The sequence below is a fragment of the Oncorhynchus tshawytscha genome, linkage group LG19 (assembly GCF_018296145.1).
Source record: "Oncorhynchus tshawytscha isolate Ot180627B linkage group LG19, Otsh_v2.0, whole genome shotgun sequence".
Classification (NCBI taxonomy): domain Eukaryota; kingdom Metazoa; phylum Chordata; class Actinopteri; order Salmoniformes; family Salmonidae; genus Oncorhynchus; species Oncorhynchus tshawytscha.
Window position 1 is genome coordinate 16,006,030 of NC_056447.1, and position 15,687 is coordinate 16,021,716.

Consider the following 15,687-nt stretch of genomic DNA (forward strand, 5'->3'; position numbering starts at 1 on the left):
GTGGCAACAAACACTCACACGGAAGCAAACACCCACCAACCAAAAGTGAAACCCAGGCTACCTAAGTATGATTCTCAATCAGAGACAACTAACGACACCTGCCTCTGATTGAAAACCATACCAGGCTGAACTCAAAACCCCAACATAGAAAAAAACACATAGACTGCCCACCCCAACTTACGCCCTGACCATACTAAATAAAGACAAAACAAAGGAAATAATGGTCAGAACGTGACAATAGTACAAACTTCTAGTAGGAGAAACAGATACTGAGTGATTGGATAAACCTCTAGAGCATGGGTGTCAAACTCTGGCCCGTGGGCCAAATTTGGCCCGCGGGGTAATTATATTTGGCCCGCGAGACAATACCAAATTACTACTAGAGCTGGCCCGCCGGTATTATACAGCGCATTCACCACTAATACTACGAATCCCATAATGCTCTGCTGTTTTCGCGCGCCAATCAGGACAGGACCCAGAAACGCTCTCTCCTCTGTGACAGTAGTCATAGCAACATAGACGCTACAACTGTCAGCGAGCTAACCCTTCCCAAAAATGGCGAAAAGAAAGGCAGAAAACAGGAGCTTTCTGGACAAGTGGGAGGCAGAATATCTGTTTACATATGTAAAAGACAAACCTGTTTGTCTTGTTTGTGGAGTCAACGTGGCTGTAAGTAAGGAGTACAACATTAGACGACACTATGAAACGAAACACCATGACAAATACAAGGACCTGGACATGACTCAAAGGAGCCAGAAAGTAGAGGAGATGAAAAGAAGTTTGGTTTCACAACAGAATATGTTTAAAAAAGCCACATCACAAAGCGAGGCTGCTGTAAAGGCTAGTTATATAGTGGCAGCAGAGATCGCAAAATCAGCCCGGCCCTTTAATGAGGGAGAGTTCATGAAAAAGTGCATGATGAAGGTTTGTGACCTCGTATGCCCAGAGAAAAAACAAGCATTTTCAAACGTGAGCCTGAGCAGGAACACAGTAGCTGATCGCACATGTGATCTTGCCACCAATCTGTATGACCAGCTGATGGAAAAGGGAAAAGATTTTGTTGCGTTCTCCCTCGCTGTGGATGAGAGCTGCGACGCATCTGATACTGCTCAGCTGTCAGTCTTCATCCGTGGAGTGGACTCAAATCTGTGTGTTACGGAGGAGCTATTAGGATTCAAATCAATGCATGGCACAACCACAGGAAAGGACATCTTTGAGGAGGTTTCCAAATGTGTAACTGAAATAAAGCTGCCGTGGGATAAACTCGTTGGATTAACGACAGATGGTGCGCCAGCGATGTGCGGTAAAAAGAGTGGACTGGTGGGCATGGTTCGGGAGAAGATGCGGGAAGAGAACTGTGCAGGTGAGCTAACTGTTTACCACTGCATCATACATCAGGAAGCACTGTGTGCCAAAGCCCTAAAGATGGAACATGTTATGACCACAGTAACACAGGTAGTTAACTTTATAAGAGCCAAAGGTCTAAATCACCGCCAGTTTAAATCTTTTCTGGAGGAGTGTGGTTCGGAATACGCAGACGTGCCGTATCACACAGAGGTGAGATGGCTAAGCAGAGGAAAAGTACTGAACAGATGTTTCGAGCTGCGTGAGGAAATATGTCAATTCCTGGAAACCAAAGGGAAGGATACAGCAGAGCTCCGGGAGCAAAAGTTCCTGTGTGAGCTGGCCTTTCTCTGTGACATCTCGAGCCATCTCGATGCGCTGAACCTGCAGCTTCAGGGGCGGGGGCGCATCATCACAGACATGTACGCTGCAGTGAGGGCCTTCAAAACTAAACTGTGCCTGTGGGAGAATCAGATGCTGCAAGGAAACCCTTGCCATTTTCCCTGCTGCCAATCCATAAAAGCGCAGATCTCTACCGCCGTGTTCCCATGCGCACAGTTTGCTGTTAAACTCAGTGTTCTCGCCGCTGAGTTTAGCCGGCGATTTGCCGACTTCGATGCCCAGAAATGCAAGTTTGAACTGCTTAGTAATCCCTTCGCAGTTGATGTGGAAAATGCACCAACCAACATCCAAATGGAGCTGATTGAACTCCAGTGCAACGACACGCTGAAGTCAAAGTATGATGCTGTGGGCGCCGCACAGTTTCCACGGTTCATCCCTGACACAGTGCCTCAGCTCCGCACCCAAGCTGCTCAGATGCTCTCCATGTTCGGCAGCACTTATCTATGCGAGCAACTTTTCTCCTCGATGAAGATGACCAAAACAACTCACAGGAGACGTCTGACTGATGAACATCTTCGCTCGATACTGAGGATTTCTTCAGCTCAGAGCTTGAGCCCAGACATTGATGAACTAGCATTCAAGAAGAGATGCCAGGTATCTGGCTTGGGCACATCAGATTAGACCAGTGTGCAATAATGAACGTTTTCTTTATGCACTTTTTCTTGCTACAAGGCATGGGCTTGAATGGTTGATTGATTTATTATCATTTTATTTGTAAAATTATTAGCCAGTGGAAAAAGTTTATTTTGGTATTTAAATCATAAGGCTGCAAATAGAAAAGAGGCATACAATTTTTATTTAAATTTTATTTATTTAATAAATTAATGCCATTGATGTGTTTTTTCATTTGAAATTCGATTTTGCATGTCTCCACTATTAAATTATATATTGTATGGTAATAAGCGATGCTTGTTCCATATTCAATGTTAAAGCAAAACTTGTTTGGGTCCATATTAAAAGGTTAATTTGTTCAATGTTGGCCCGTGACTTTGTTCAGGTTTTACATTTTGGCCCACTGGGTATTTGAGTTTGACACCCCTGCTCTAGAGCAATTGTAAGTGGAAGAACATACTCTTTGGGAACCAACCAGGTCATTCTACGCTAAGTTAATTAACCGCTTGTTGTAATACATATATAAGGCATTAATAGTAGTAAGTGTTTTGATGATTGTTGATGTTATATATTAAGGACTAAAAATAAACTGTAATAACGTGTACAACTGTGTGAATTTCAAACATTAAATAAAAATTAGAAACTAGACCCAAAACCCTAGGGGAGAGAACACCTCTGACACTCCCAGTCTAGGGGAACAAGTATTTTTTCTACACTAAAGACAATATGATGGTTTGGACAGAATAATCATGTTATTGTAACAGGTATCCTCTATATTAATACTCAAGTAGTATTAGTCGACGGACATAGACTGTAAATCATAACCAAGGTATAGCTTGCGTGAGTCTAGATATGAGCATACAAAGGGAAAGAGAAAGTGAAACAAGAGGTACTCTAAGTCTGATTGATATTATCTAAGATCCCGAAACACGCCTAACGGCATCACATAAGGCTAATCTCTGAATAAAAGGGCAGGATACATAACCAGGTCAGTCAGGCGGACCTGTGAGTCACCAGTTAGCCGGGTGACATAAGAACTTGAGTGAGACGACTTGTACCACTCTCGACAGGGGTACCTTAACGGTCCTATAGCAAAATGCCCTACCGCAACAGGGGGACCAGTATGAAAATGTATGCATTCCCTGCTGTAAGTTGCTCTGAAAAGAGTGTTATATCAGCATTGTCTCCAGATGACTATTCATGAATGAGCCTAATAGCATAGCATCTTTTTTTCTCTTTTTTTTCTTATGTAATGTCAAATTACAGTACAAATACAGTTCAATAACAAAAACATAGGACATCACTACAAGTATATTTTCTCTCTAGAAATATAAAATAACATTAATGTAAAGCAAATGAACAAAAACACTAAATAAAAATTACACAGGGTATTACCAGTGACAACAGTGTTTTTAAGTACCTCAAAGAAAATAAACAGAAAAATGTCAGGAGAGTAGCAGAGCATCTCTCTCTTGAATACAGGATCAAATATTCAAAAAAAAGATAACAATAATGAGATTAATACAATGGTGGGTCTAATCCTGAATGCTGTTTGGTTAAAACCGCATTCCAGCCAGTGTCTATTCCACAAGTTACCGCCTGCTAAATTTAGGACGTTAAAATGTCTATTTACTTTATTCCATCTGATCCACTGTCTCATCAGCCCAGTCAGGCATTTAAAAAAAACTTGATCTCCACTATAAAAAGCATCTAGAAATTATCTCTCATTTCATTTAGACTAACATTTAGTATTCAACAGTGGAGTTTTGTATTAAACTTGCTGTCCAGCTCTCCGACATTTGCAACATTGTTTCAATATTCAAATTCGATCTCCAGCTGTCCCATAGTAATGAACTTGTTGGAAGAGACAGGCAGGCAGCTTTCTCATCCAATTGAAATCACGAATCAGCTGGCATAGTTTTGATGGATATATACAAAGAAATGTCAATTGAAAAAAAGATAAAAATGAAACGAAATGCAGCTAGTTTGCAGTCTTTCCAGCTTCAGTATGAAATTATTGTGTTACAGTAGATGTGTTGTTGGCTAGCTGTTAGATTTGCGTCAATTCGAATCTGGTATCAGGATAAATATGACAATGAGTCACAGATGGTATACTATGTATTTTTTATTAGCTAAGCAATAAGTGGTAAATGCAATTTTCGTATATACGGGCACTCTGTCCCACCTCGCAGGGCAAACAGAGAACTGACTTGTTCTTGACAAAGATATTATAAATATACCCTGACAGAAATAGTTCCTGCTTCAGAGCCGGCCTGTCAGAGTAGAGACTGGGCGTGGTTTAAACTCACCCAGCCTATCGTTGATTGTTGGCGCAGAGACTGGTCCCAGCCCCCTAAGCGCTTCAGTTGATAGATGTAACTGTTGCTGTGAAGAATATCTATGCGCTCATGCTCGATACCGTTATCTCGCACCTGGCTCCTGTTATCTAACAAAAGACCGTTTGTTCTCGCAACACTACGTTCTGAATGTGCCCCCCCCAACTCATTGCACAGTTCCTGTCTTCATGTTATTCTGTATTTTTCCATCATGAGAAAGGCCCATGGCCCTGAAACTGTTAACAATGTTTCAAGTCAGCTATGTTGCAAAACACATACATACATCCACACAAGCCAACAGCAGATAATATTCAATCACATATATGGTAACAGGCTATAGTGCATAACTCAGAATCCTCATATAGCTCATCTGAACAAAGGTGTTCTGATAAGAGAGCACATTTTCTATGCCTAGCGAAATTGCTGAAATTGCGCCTCAATTAGCTCATTATTTATAGACAAATAAATGTCCCTAGAAAACAGTTTAAACAAATGCAGCTATTTTGTTGTTATTCTGGCTGCACTGTTTGACGTGACTGTAAATTAGTCATAGTTGGCTCGTTATGGCAATGGAACGTTTTGATTGAACGACTGAGTCGCATCCATATTCTCAGAACGACTGGGACTCCACTCTGGCAACTGAACCGATAAAACGATTGACCAGACGAGTTGGGTAGTAACCCCAGATTTTCATCGGGAATATACTGTAAGGAAACAGGCAGAGTGTAGGTCTCGAACCCTCGACCTTCTAGACCTAAATCCAGCGCGCTATCGACTGTGCCGCAATAGCATGCTCGAGCGGCAGAGTCGATATCCGCGTTTATAAACCCAGGGTCGATACAATATCTTGTGGAAGGATTAAATAGTATGAATAAATTTATCCAAATAAAGTTTTTAATTAAAATATGTGAATCACTATTTCAATATGTTGGTAACCCGTTGTATAAAAGTGATAATGCCCTCGAAGCCGGTGTTTGGAGGATATATTGGCACCGTAAGAACACGGGCATTATCAACCAAACAGAAAGAAAGGCGGGATCTAGAAAGCCATCCGTTCCGCTTTGTGGACGAGGACTTTCATTGTTAGGGCGGAGAGACACGTAAATGTTGTCAGTTTATCCATAATCTTTGGTGCTTCTGCTCATTTAGGCGGCACGATCTCGATAAACAGGCGCCTTGGTAGAGCATCTATCTGACATCACACACTCACAAATGCTCAACCAATCACCCGACGAGAAACTATGTCAAGAAACATGGGTATTCATGATTTTGTACAGTAGGTGGCGTTGTATGCAACTTTCAATTGGCTGCGGTCCGCCAACCCGATCCCGAAGAAGAAGCAGCTGGCAGCAGGAGCGATCAACAGGTCATTTTGTTTCTATCAGCTAGCTAACTATCTAAATTAGACCTATTTTCTGCATGTACATTTTGTAGTAAAATGAATTATAGCTACCATGCGACAGCCAAGATAGCAGACTGCCCTGCGCGCTAACTAAATACACATTAGCTAACCAGAAACTGCCTAGCTAGCTAATGTAGACATAACGTTACATTTTTACAATCACTTCTCTGTCGGAACTAGCTAACGTTAGCTTGTTAATTGTAGGTTGTTTAGCTACCTTATTAGCTCAAAACAATAATGTAATTTAGTGATTTAGTTTGGGACCAACTACCGGATTAATCTAACATGTTTTTGCTTTGCCTGTGCTGACTGTTACAAATTTAAAAGTCGCGGTTGCTTCACGTTTGGGAGGTGACGACGTTGGCTGCGATTACGGTTTACTAACACGTTAATGATAGTTTGCATCGTTAACTAGTGTAACTAGCCAGCTGAATTGCTTCTTTAGACTCCAGGAAAAAACATGTGAATCGGTTTTTACTTGATTTGAATATGTTATTATGGGTTAACTGTATGAATCGACTTGAAATGGCTAGATATGTAATATTTGCTCATATGAAATTAACAATAATATTAGAATTTGAACGTAACGTTATTTGTTTTTCTGATACTTGTTACTGATATTTGTGGGTAGCCGCCTTGGTAACAGACTGGATCAACGTTTCTTCCTGACTGTAATGACAGTGAGCGAGTGAGCCATCCAAAATAATTCACTAGAACCGATGTTATCTTCCTGCAAGCCATGGTCTGTTAATATGGCTTAATGCCGGTTGAAACATGTTATATTAATATTGGTGTTTTGGCATTCTACTAAAGTTACTAGTCAAGGTAAGGACGGATCTATATACTTGATCTGTCAACGTGTGTGAGCGTGTGTAACTACAATCTTATAGCCAGCTGTTAGCTAACGTTAGCTAGCTAGCCTTGGTTATAGAATATATCAACTGTGTTGTTGTGCATGATGCCATTATCGTATTATTTTAGCAGTACATTATTTGTCATGGCCAATGTGTACTACGATCTCCTGTCAATCGTATGCAGCATACGAATAAGCATAATCTGAAGACCAATATGGTGACCTATTAATGATAACCCATGCACCAAAAATCGCCATGGCTTTTTAGCTGCTAATTGATCCAAAATGTACTGTAGCTTTATACACAGTACGTTTGATGCGAGTTCCTCGTCTCAGTCTTTGCAACGGCGATGGTGCAGCAGCAACCTTCTCTCGACTTTGACATGACTTAATCCGATTTGCTGTGCTTTATTTTTAGGGATGGGAAAGACGCATGCTGTGGTGATCCTCCGGTGGCACCTCAGTGTCAGGTAGTGAAGGCCAAAGGCAATGCAGTCTGCTAACTGTCATCTGGGCATCCACCATATACAATGAAGAAGATATTCAACTTCACCAAGAAAAAGAAAGGATTCTCACCTAACACCTCAGACACTGGGAGTGTGCTGTCTGTGGGCTATGACTTGAAGGAGAAGGACCTTGGAAAGGTACACAAGGCTGCTTATGGGGGTGACTTGGCCAAACTGAAGCATCTGGCCAAGAAGAATGACATCAATCAGCTTGATAAGGAGAACAGGTATGAATGATGAGACTATTACCAGTTAGTAGCTGGTATTGCCACTGTTACTTTCTGAGGTCTGTACTTAGACAGTCCTTGTGTAATGTACTGTATGTGTGACAAGTGTTGGAGTATGACTTCTCCAGTCTCTACCAACCTGTGATAGACTACCGTTCTTTCCAGGGCAGGGGGTGCACTTGTGGATCAAGGTACTTTGCGCCACAGATACCGGATGAGGCTACTTAGACTACTTACTCATACTGCCACCCTATTTTAGTTGGCTAGCTTTAGAAAACCCTTTCTGTCACTGTCCTTAAACTTTAGGATACTTCTATCCATGTCCCTGTGCTTGCAGCACAGTTGATCCTTTATATGCTATTTTTGACCTTTTAAAGGTCATGAACAGTCAAAATCATGTTTTTCATGAAATTGGATGATATTTGAATAAAACCAAATCAAAGTATGATGGCCAAAATATGAAAATGTACTGTTGCTTCTACATTGAGTGTGCAAAGCTGTCATCAAGGCAAAGGGTGGCTACTTTAAAGAATCTCAAATATAAAAACATCAAAAGTGAAGAGGCTACTCCGGGATGCTGGCCTTCTAGGCAGAGTTGCAAAGATAAAGCTGTATCTCAGACTGGCCAATAAAAATAACGTTGACAAACGGGCAAAAGAACACACACTGGACAGAGGAACTCTGCCTAGAAGGCCAGCATCCCGGAGTCGCCTCTTCACTGTTGACGTTGAGACTGGTGTTTTGCGGGTACTATTTAATGGCGCTGCCAGTTGAGGACTTGTGAGGCGTCTGTTTCTCAAACTAAACACTAACGTACTTGTCCTCTTGCTCAGTTGTGCACCGGGGCCTCCCACTCCTCTTTCTATTCTGGTTAGGCCAGCTTGCGCTGTTCTGTGAAGGGAGGAGTACACAACGCTTTACGAGATCTTCAGTTTCTTTGTAATTTCTTGCATGGAATAGCTTTAATTTCTCAGAGCAAGAATAGATTGACTAGATGAATAATTTTAATGGACTTTTTTGTGTGTGTTTCTTTCAAAAACAAAGACATTTCTAAGTGACCCCAAACTTTTGAACAGTTGTGTGTGTGTATGTGTGGTGTAGCCTAAGTGTAGCTACAAATCAAGCTGGAGTGATAACATTTCGTGGCTTTTGCAGGGCTCCAAACTAACATTTTCCCCTACTTTTTCAGTTGGTGGCACCAGCCCAAATTTTGGTGGCACACCAAAAAGTAAAAAATCTGCAGCGTTGCACAATATAATACATTTTAGTCATCTTATAAAGTCATTATAGTCATTCATAATGCTTTATTAAGAAGTGTAATAGACTTTTGAGATTTATTTATGTTTTGAATATCATGTCCAAGCAGAAGTGCATGATTCAAAATTGTTTAATATGCAACCTAATCCAGTGATTGTCTTGAATTTTGGGTTGACAATTAGGCTGTTTTTATTTTATGGTCAAAATTGGGCTCCAGAATTTTCAGATTTTTTTGGTTAAATATATTTATTTTCCTTCATCTTTATGTGCACTAATAATATTTATAGGCCTAATTGGTGCTAATTCACCACTTTAGGAAGTGGAAACAACACATTAGATAGATTGTTTACTCTAAATATAATACTTACTCTTACTACTCTCTTTATGTAGTGCTGTGGTGTCTCTTGTCGAGATGTGTGTTTTGTCCTATATTTTTATTACATTTTTATTTTTAATCCCAGCCCCCGTCCACGCAGGAGACCTTTTGCCTTCTGGTATGCTGTCATTGTAAATAATTTGTTCTTACTTGCCTAGTTAAATTAGAAAATTATAAACTGCTAGTAGCCATGTAATATCCCAAAAAAACTTTGCAATAAGACCTAGTACACTCGCAATTGCCGATGTGCAATTTCGTATTTGAAAGCCATATCAAATATCTCGATTGTAAATCAGTGTGGTTTGAGCTCAATATATTTATACCTACACAAAGCTGAGACACTCCTTTTTAATATGGACTTTTAGTTGCTTCCAAAGTAGTTTTTCCCCCTGGAATTACATTTTGAAATGTTATGCAATCACGAGGGGGAGAGAGTGTGAGGGACAACGAAACAGGCATGCACAGTGGCAGGACAGACACTTTAATTACAGGAATCATAATGCACTTTACTGTTGAACAAATTCAAGGTTTATCCTCTTAATAATAAGTTGTTTTGATTTGATGGGGACCAGGTAGAATGTGCAGCTCGCACCAGTGCAACCGGAAATTGTGATGCAATGACTTGAAATGGAGGGCCAAAGGACTGTTTGCCACTTATGTCACCCTTGTTCACATTTCAGAACAGCACTTCACATTGCCTGTGCCAATGGACATACAGACGTGGTCCAGTTCCTGGTTGAGAGCAAAGCCAAGCTCAACCTATGCGACAATCAAAACAGATCCCCGTTGATGAAGGTACTGTGTCCTATTTTTGCTTTGTCAGTGGGTGGAATTATCCATCATTTTCAAAAAGATTAGAGGATGGAATATGATAGTTGATTGGCCATCTCAATTTAGACATGTTGCTGAGATGATAGGCTTATGTGTAGCCTAATTCTTATGTATTACCTGTGAGTCTTCCATATACATTTACACCTGGGTGGTATTCATTAGGTCACACTGGGAAGTGAATCTTTCCTTTCAAGCACAATTTGATATGCATTTAGATACAGTGCGCTCAGAAAGTATTCACACCTGTTGACTTGTTCCACATTCTGTTTAATTTAAAATTGAGTCACTACAAAGATACAGGTGTCCTTCCTAACTCAGTTGCCGGAGAGGAAGGAAACCTCCCATGAATTTTACCATGAGGCCAATGGTGACTTTTTAAAACAGTTAGAGTTTAATGGCTGTGGTGGGAGAGAACTGAGGATGGATCAACCACATTATAGTTACTCCACAATGCTAACTAATTGACAGAGTGAAAAGAAGGAAGCCTGTACAGAATACAAATATTCCAAAACATGTATCCTGTTTGCAGCAAGGCAAAAAAAATGTGGCAAAGTAATTCACTTTTTGTCCTAAATACATAGTGGAATGTTTGGGGCAAACCAATACAGCACATTAATGAGTACCGCTCTCCATATTTTCAAAGTGGTGGCAGCATCATTTTGTGCGTGTTCTTGTAATTGTTCAGGACTATAGAGTTTTTCAGGATAAAAAAGAAACGGAATGGAACTAAGCACAGGCAAAATCCTAGAGGAAAACCTGAATGTCTGCTTTCCAACAGACATTGGGAGAGGAGTTCACCTTTCAGCAGGACAATAACCTAAAAAGCCAAGTCTACACTGGAGTTGCTTGCCAAGAAGACAGTGAATGTTCCTGAGTGGCCGAATTACAGTTATGACTTACATCAAATTTTATTTGTCACATACACATATTTAGCAGATGTAATTGCAGGTGTAGTGAAATGCTTGTGTTCCGAGCTCCAAAAGTGCAGTCGTATCTAACACCACACAACAATACAGAAATTTAGATGTAAAATAATGGAATTTATAAATATATAAATATTAGGGTGATCAATGTCGGAGTGGCATTGACTAAATACTGTAGAAAAGAATACGGTATATACAGTTGAAGTCGGAAGTTTGCATACACCTTAGCAAAATGCATTTAAACTCAGTTTTTCACAATTCCTGACATTTTAATCCTAGTAAAAATTCCCTTTCTTAGGTCAGTTAGGATCACCACTTTATTTTAAGAATATGAAATATCAGAATAATAGTAGAGATTTATTTTAGCTTTTATTTCTTTCATCACATTCCCAGTGGGTCAGAAGTTTACTCAGTATTTGGTAGCGTTGCCTTTAAATTGTTTAACTTGGGTCAAAAGTTTTGGGTAATCTTCCCACAATAACTTTAGTGAATTTTGGCCCATTCCTCCTGATATAGCTGGTGTAACTGAGTCAGGTTTTAGGCCTCCTTGCTCCCACACGCTTTTTCAGTTCTGCCCACACATTTTCTATAGGATTCAGGTCAGGGCTTTGTGATGGCCACTCCAATACCTTGACTTTGATGTCCTCAAGCCATTTTGCCACAACTTTGGAAGAATTGTATTTATTTATTTCACCTTTATTTAACCAGGTAGGCAAGTTGAGAACAAGTTCAAGAATGCTTGGGGTCATTGTCAAGAATGCTTGGGGTCATTGTCCATTTGGAAGACCCATTTGCGACCAAGCTTTAACTTCCTGACTGATGTTGCTTCAATATTATTATTATTATTATTATTTATTTTTTTAAACCTTTATTTAACCTTTATTTAACCAGGCAAGTCAGTTAAGAACACATTCTTATTTTCAACGACAGCCTGGGAATAGTGGGTTAACTGCCTGAACGACGGATTCGTACCTTGTCAGCTCGGGGGTTTGAACTCGCAACCTTCCGGTTACTAGTCCAACGCTCTAACCACTAGGCTATGCTGCCACCCCAATATATCCACATAATTTTCCTTCCTCATGACGCCTTCTTTTTTTTGTGAAGTGCACCAGTCCCTCCTGCAGAAAAGCACCCCCACAATATGATGCTGCCACCCTTCGTGCTTCACGGTTGGGATGGTGTTCTTCGGCTTGCAAGCCTCCCCCTTTTCCCTCCAAACATAACGATGGTCATTATGGCCAAACAGTTCTATTTTTGTTTCATCAGACCAGAGGACATTCCTCAAAAAGTACCATCTTTGTCCCCATGTGCAGTTGCAAACTTTAGTCTGGCTTTTTTATGGCGGTTTTGGAGCAGTGGCTTCTTCTTTGCTGAGCGGCCTTTCAGGTTATGTTGATCTAGGACTCGTTTTACTGTGGATATAGATACTTTTGTACCTGTTTCCTCCAGCATCTTCACAAGGTTGTTTGCTGTTGTTCTGGGATTGATTTGCACTTTTCGCACTAAAGTACGTTCATCTCTAGGAGACAGACCCACTTGAATTGTGATACTTGTAACTTATTTTGTACATAATGTTTCTGCAACCGTAACTTACGGCAAAAAATAGCTTCTGGATATCAGAATACCGATCACTCACCTCGGATTAGACAAAGATTTTTTCTTCAACAAGCAGGACGCACAGGGCATTCTCCGAACACCCGACAAGGCCAACATCCCAGTTATTTGCAAGAGGAAGAGACGCAGGTACAGAACACACAGAGCGGGGTGCCTCGTTAGGACCCGCAGAAAGTGAGTGGGAAAGCTGCCATTACTGTCAATATTACTCGCCAACGTGCAATCATTGGACAATAAATCAGATGAGATACGATCATGAATATTCTACCAAAGGGACATCAAAAACTGTAATATCTTATGTTTCATGGAATCGTGGCTGAATTATGACATGGATATTCAGCTAGTGGGATATTGTCTTACCGGAGTGTGCCATTCTATCTTGCCGGTGCAGAGGAGGTGGGGCGGTCTGTGCATATTCATAAACAACGGCTGGTGCACGAAATCTACGGAAGTCTCTAGATTTTGCTCGCCTGAAGTGAGTTTCTTGTGATAAATTGCAGACCACACTACTTGCCTAGAGAGTTTTCAGCTTTACTTTTCGTGGCTGTTTAATTACCACCACAGACGGATGCTGGCACAAAGACCGCACTCAGTCAGTTGTTTAAGGAAATAAGAAAACAGGAAACCGCTCACCCAGAGGCTGCGCTCCTAGTGTCTGGAGACTTTTTAATGCAGGGAAACTTAAATGAGTTCTACCTAATTTCTTTCAACATGTTAATAAATGTGCAACCAGAGAACGAGAAATTCTAGGTCTCATGTACTCCACACACAGAGACGCGTACAAAGCTCTCCCTCGCCCTCCCTTGCCCTCCATTTGGTAAATCCGACCACAAATCTATCCTCCTGATTCCTGCTTACAAGCAACAATTAAAGTAGGACGCACCAGTGACTCGTGAGAAGCACCAGTGAGTCTATAAAAAAGTGGTCAGGTTAAGCAGATGCTAAACTGCAGGACTGTTTTGCTATCACAGAGTGGAACATGTTCCTGGATTCTTCCGATGGCATTGAGGAGTACACCACATCAGTCACTGGCTTTATCAATAAGTGCATTGAGGACGTCGTCCCCACAGCGACTGTACGTACATACCAGAAGCCATGGACTACAGGCAACATTCGCACTGTGCTGAAGGGTAGAACTGCTGCTTTCAAGGTGCGGGACTCTAACCCGGAAGCTTATAAGAAATAGTGCTATGCCCTCTGACGAACCATCAAACAGGCAAAGCATCAATACAGGGCTACGATTGAATCGTACTACACAAGCTCCGACGCTCGTCTTATGTGCCTTGCGAAAGTATTCGGCCCCCTTGAACTTTGGGACCTTTTGCCACATTTCAGGCTTCAAACATAAAGATATAAAACTGTATTTTTTTGTGAAGAATCAACAACAAGTGGGACACAATCATGAAGTGGAACGACATTTATTGGATATTTCAAACTTTTTTAACAAATCAAAAACTGAAAAATTGGGCGTGTAAAATTGGGGTATTGCTTGGTATCGCTTGGGGTATGTCTCTATCAGTTTTGCACATCGAGAGACTGAATTTTTTTCCCATTCCTCCTTGCAAAACAGCTCGAGCTCAGTGAGGTTGGATGGAGAGCATTTGTGAACAGCAGTTTTCAGTTCTTTCCACAGATTCTCGATTGGATTCAGGTCTGGACTTTGACTTGGCCATTCTAACACCTGGATATGTTTATTTTTGAACCATTCCATTGTAGATTTTGCTTTATGTTTTGGATCATAGTCTTGTTGGAAGACAAATCTCCATCCCAGTCTCAGGTCTTTTGCAGACTCCATCAGGTTTTCTTCCAGAATGGTCCTGTATTTGGCTCCATCCATCTTCCCATCAATTTGAACCATCTTCCCTGTCCCTGCTGAAGAAAAGCAGGCCCAAACCATGATGCTGCCACCACCATGTTTGACAGTGGGGATGGTGTGTTCAGGGTGATGAGCTGTGTTGCTTTTACGCCAAACATAACGTTTTGCATTGTTGCCAAAAAGTTCAATTTTGGTTTCATCTGACCAGAGCACCTTCTTCCACATGTTTGGTGTGTCTCCCAGGTGGCTTGTGGCAAATTTAAACAACACTTTTTATGGATATCTTTAAGAAATGGCTTTCTTCTTGCCACTCTTCCATAAAGGCCAGATTTGTGCAATATACGACTGATTGTTGTCCTATGGACAGAGTCTCCCACCTCAGCTGTAGATCTCTGCAGTTCATCCAGAGTGATCATGGGCCTCTTGGCTGCATCTCTGATCAGTCTTCTCCTTGTATGAGCTGAAAGTTTAGAGGGACGGCCAGGTCTTGGTAGATTTGCAGTGGTCTGATACTCCTTCCATTTCAATATTATCGCTTGCACAGTGCTCCTTGGGATGTTTAAAGCTTGGGAAATCTTTTTGTATCCAAATCCGGCTTTAAACTTCTTCACAACAGTATCTCTGACCTGCCTGGTGTGTTCCTTGTTCTTCATGATGCTCTCTGCACTTTTAACGGACCTCTGAGACTATCACAGTGCAGGTGCATTTATACGGAGACTTGATTACACACAGGTGTAACACGCCCAATTTTTCAGTTTTTGATTTGTTAAAAAAGTTTGAAATATCCAATAAATGTTGTTCCAATTCATGATTGTGTCCCAATTGTTGTTGATTCTTCACAAAAAAATACAGTTTTATATCTTTATGTTTGAAGCCTGAAATGTGGCAAAAGGTCGCAAAGTTCAAGGGGGCCGAATACTTTCGCAAGGCACTGTAAATCACTTCTATGCTCTCTTCGAGGCAAGCAACATTGAGGCATGCATGAGAGCATCAGCTGTTCCGGAAGACTGTGTGATCATTCTCTTCGTAGCCGGCGTGAGTAAGACTTTTTTAAACAGGTCAACATACTCAAGGCTGCGGGGCCAGTTGGATTACCATGACATGTGCTCCGGGCATGTGATGACCAACTGGCAGGTGTCTTCACTGACATTTGTGACCTGTCCCTGACAGAGACTAATACCAACATGT

General features: G+C 41.1%; 1 protein-coding gene across 4 annotated transcripts in view; it reads left to right on the forward strand.

Annotated features, from left to right (window-relative positions):
• The first annotated feature begins 6,102 nt into the window (after positions 1 to 6,102).
• si:ch211-272n13.3 (ankyrin repeat domain-containing protein 26) overlaps positions 6,103 to 15,687 on the forward strand; it is a 97,939-nt gene continuing 88,354 nt past the window's right edge. For all 4 annotated transcript variants that reach the window (XM_042301371.1, XM_042301374.1, XM_042301372.1 and 1 more), the window contains exons 1-3: positions 6,103 to 6,921; positions 7,368 to 7,682; positions 9,996 to 10,110. In XM_042301371.1, coding sequence (XP_042157305.1) covers positions 7,480 to 7,682; positions 9,996 to 10,110 — 318 coding nt within the window. In that variant the 5' untranslated portion in view covers positions 6,103 to 6,921; positions 7,368 to 7,479. The remainder of the gene's footprint in view (positions 6,922 to 7,367; positions 7,683 to 9,995; positions 10,111 to 15,687) is intronic.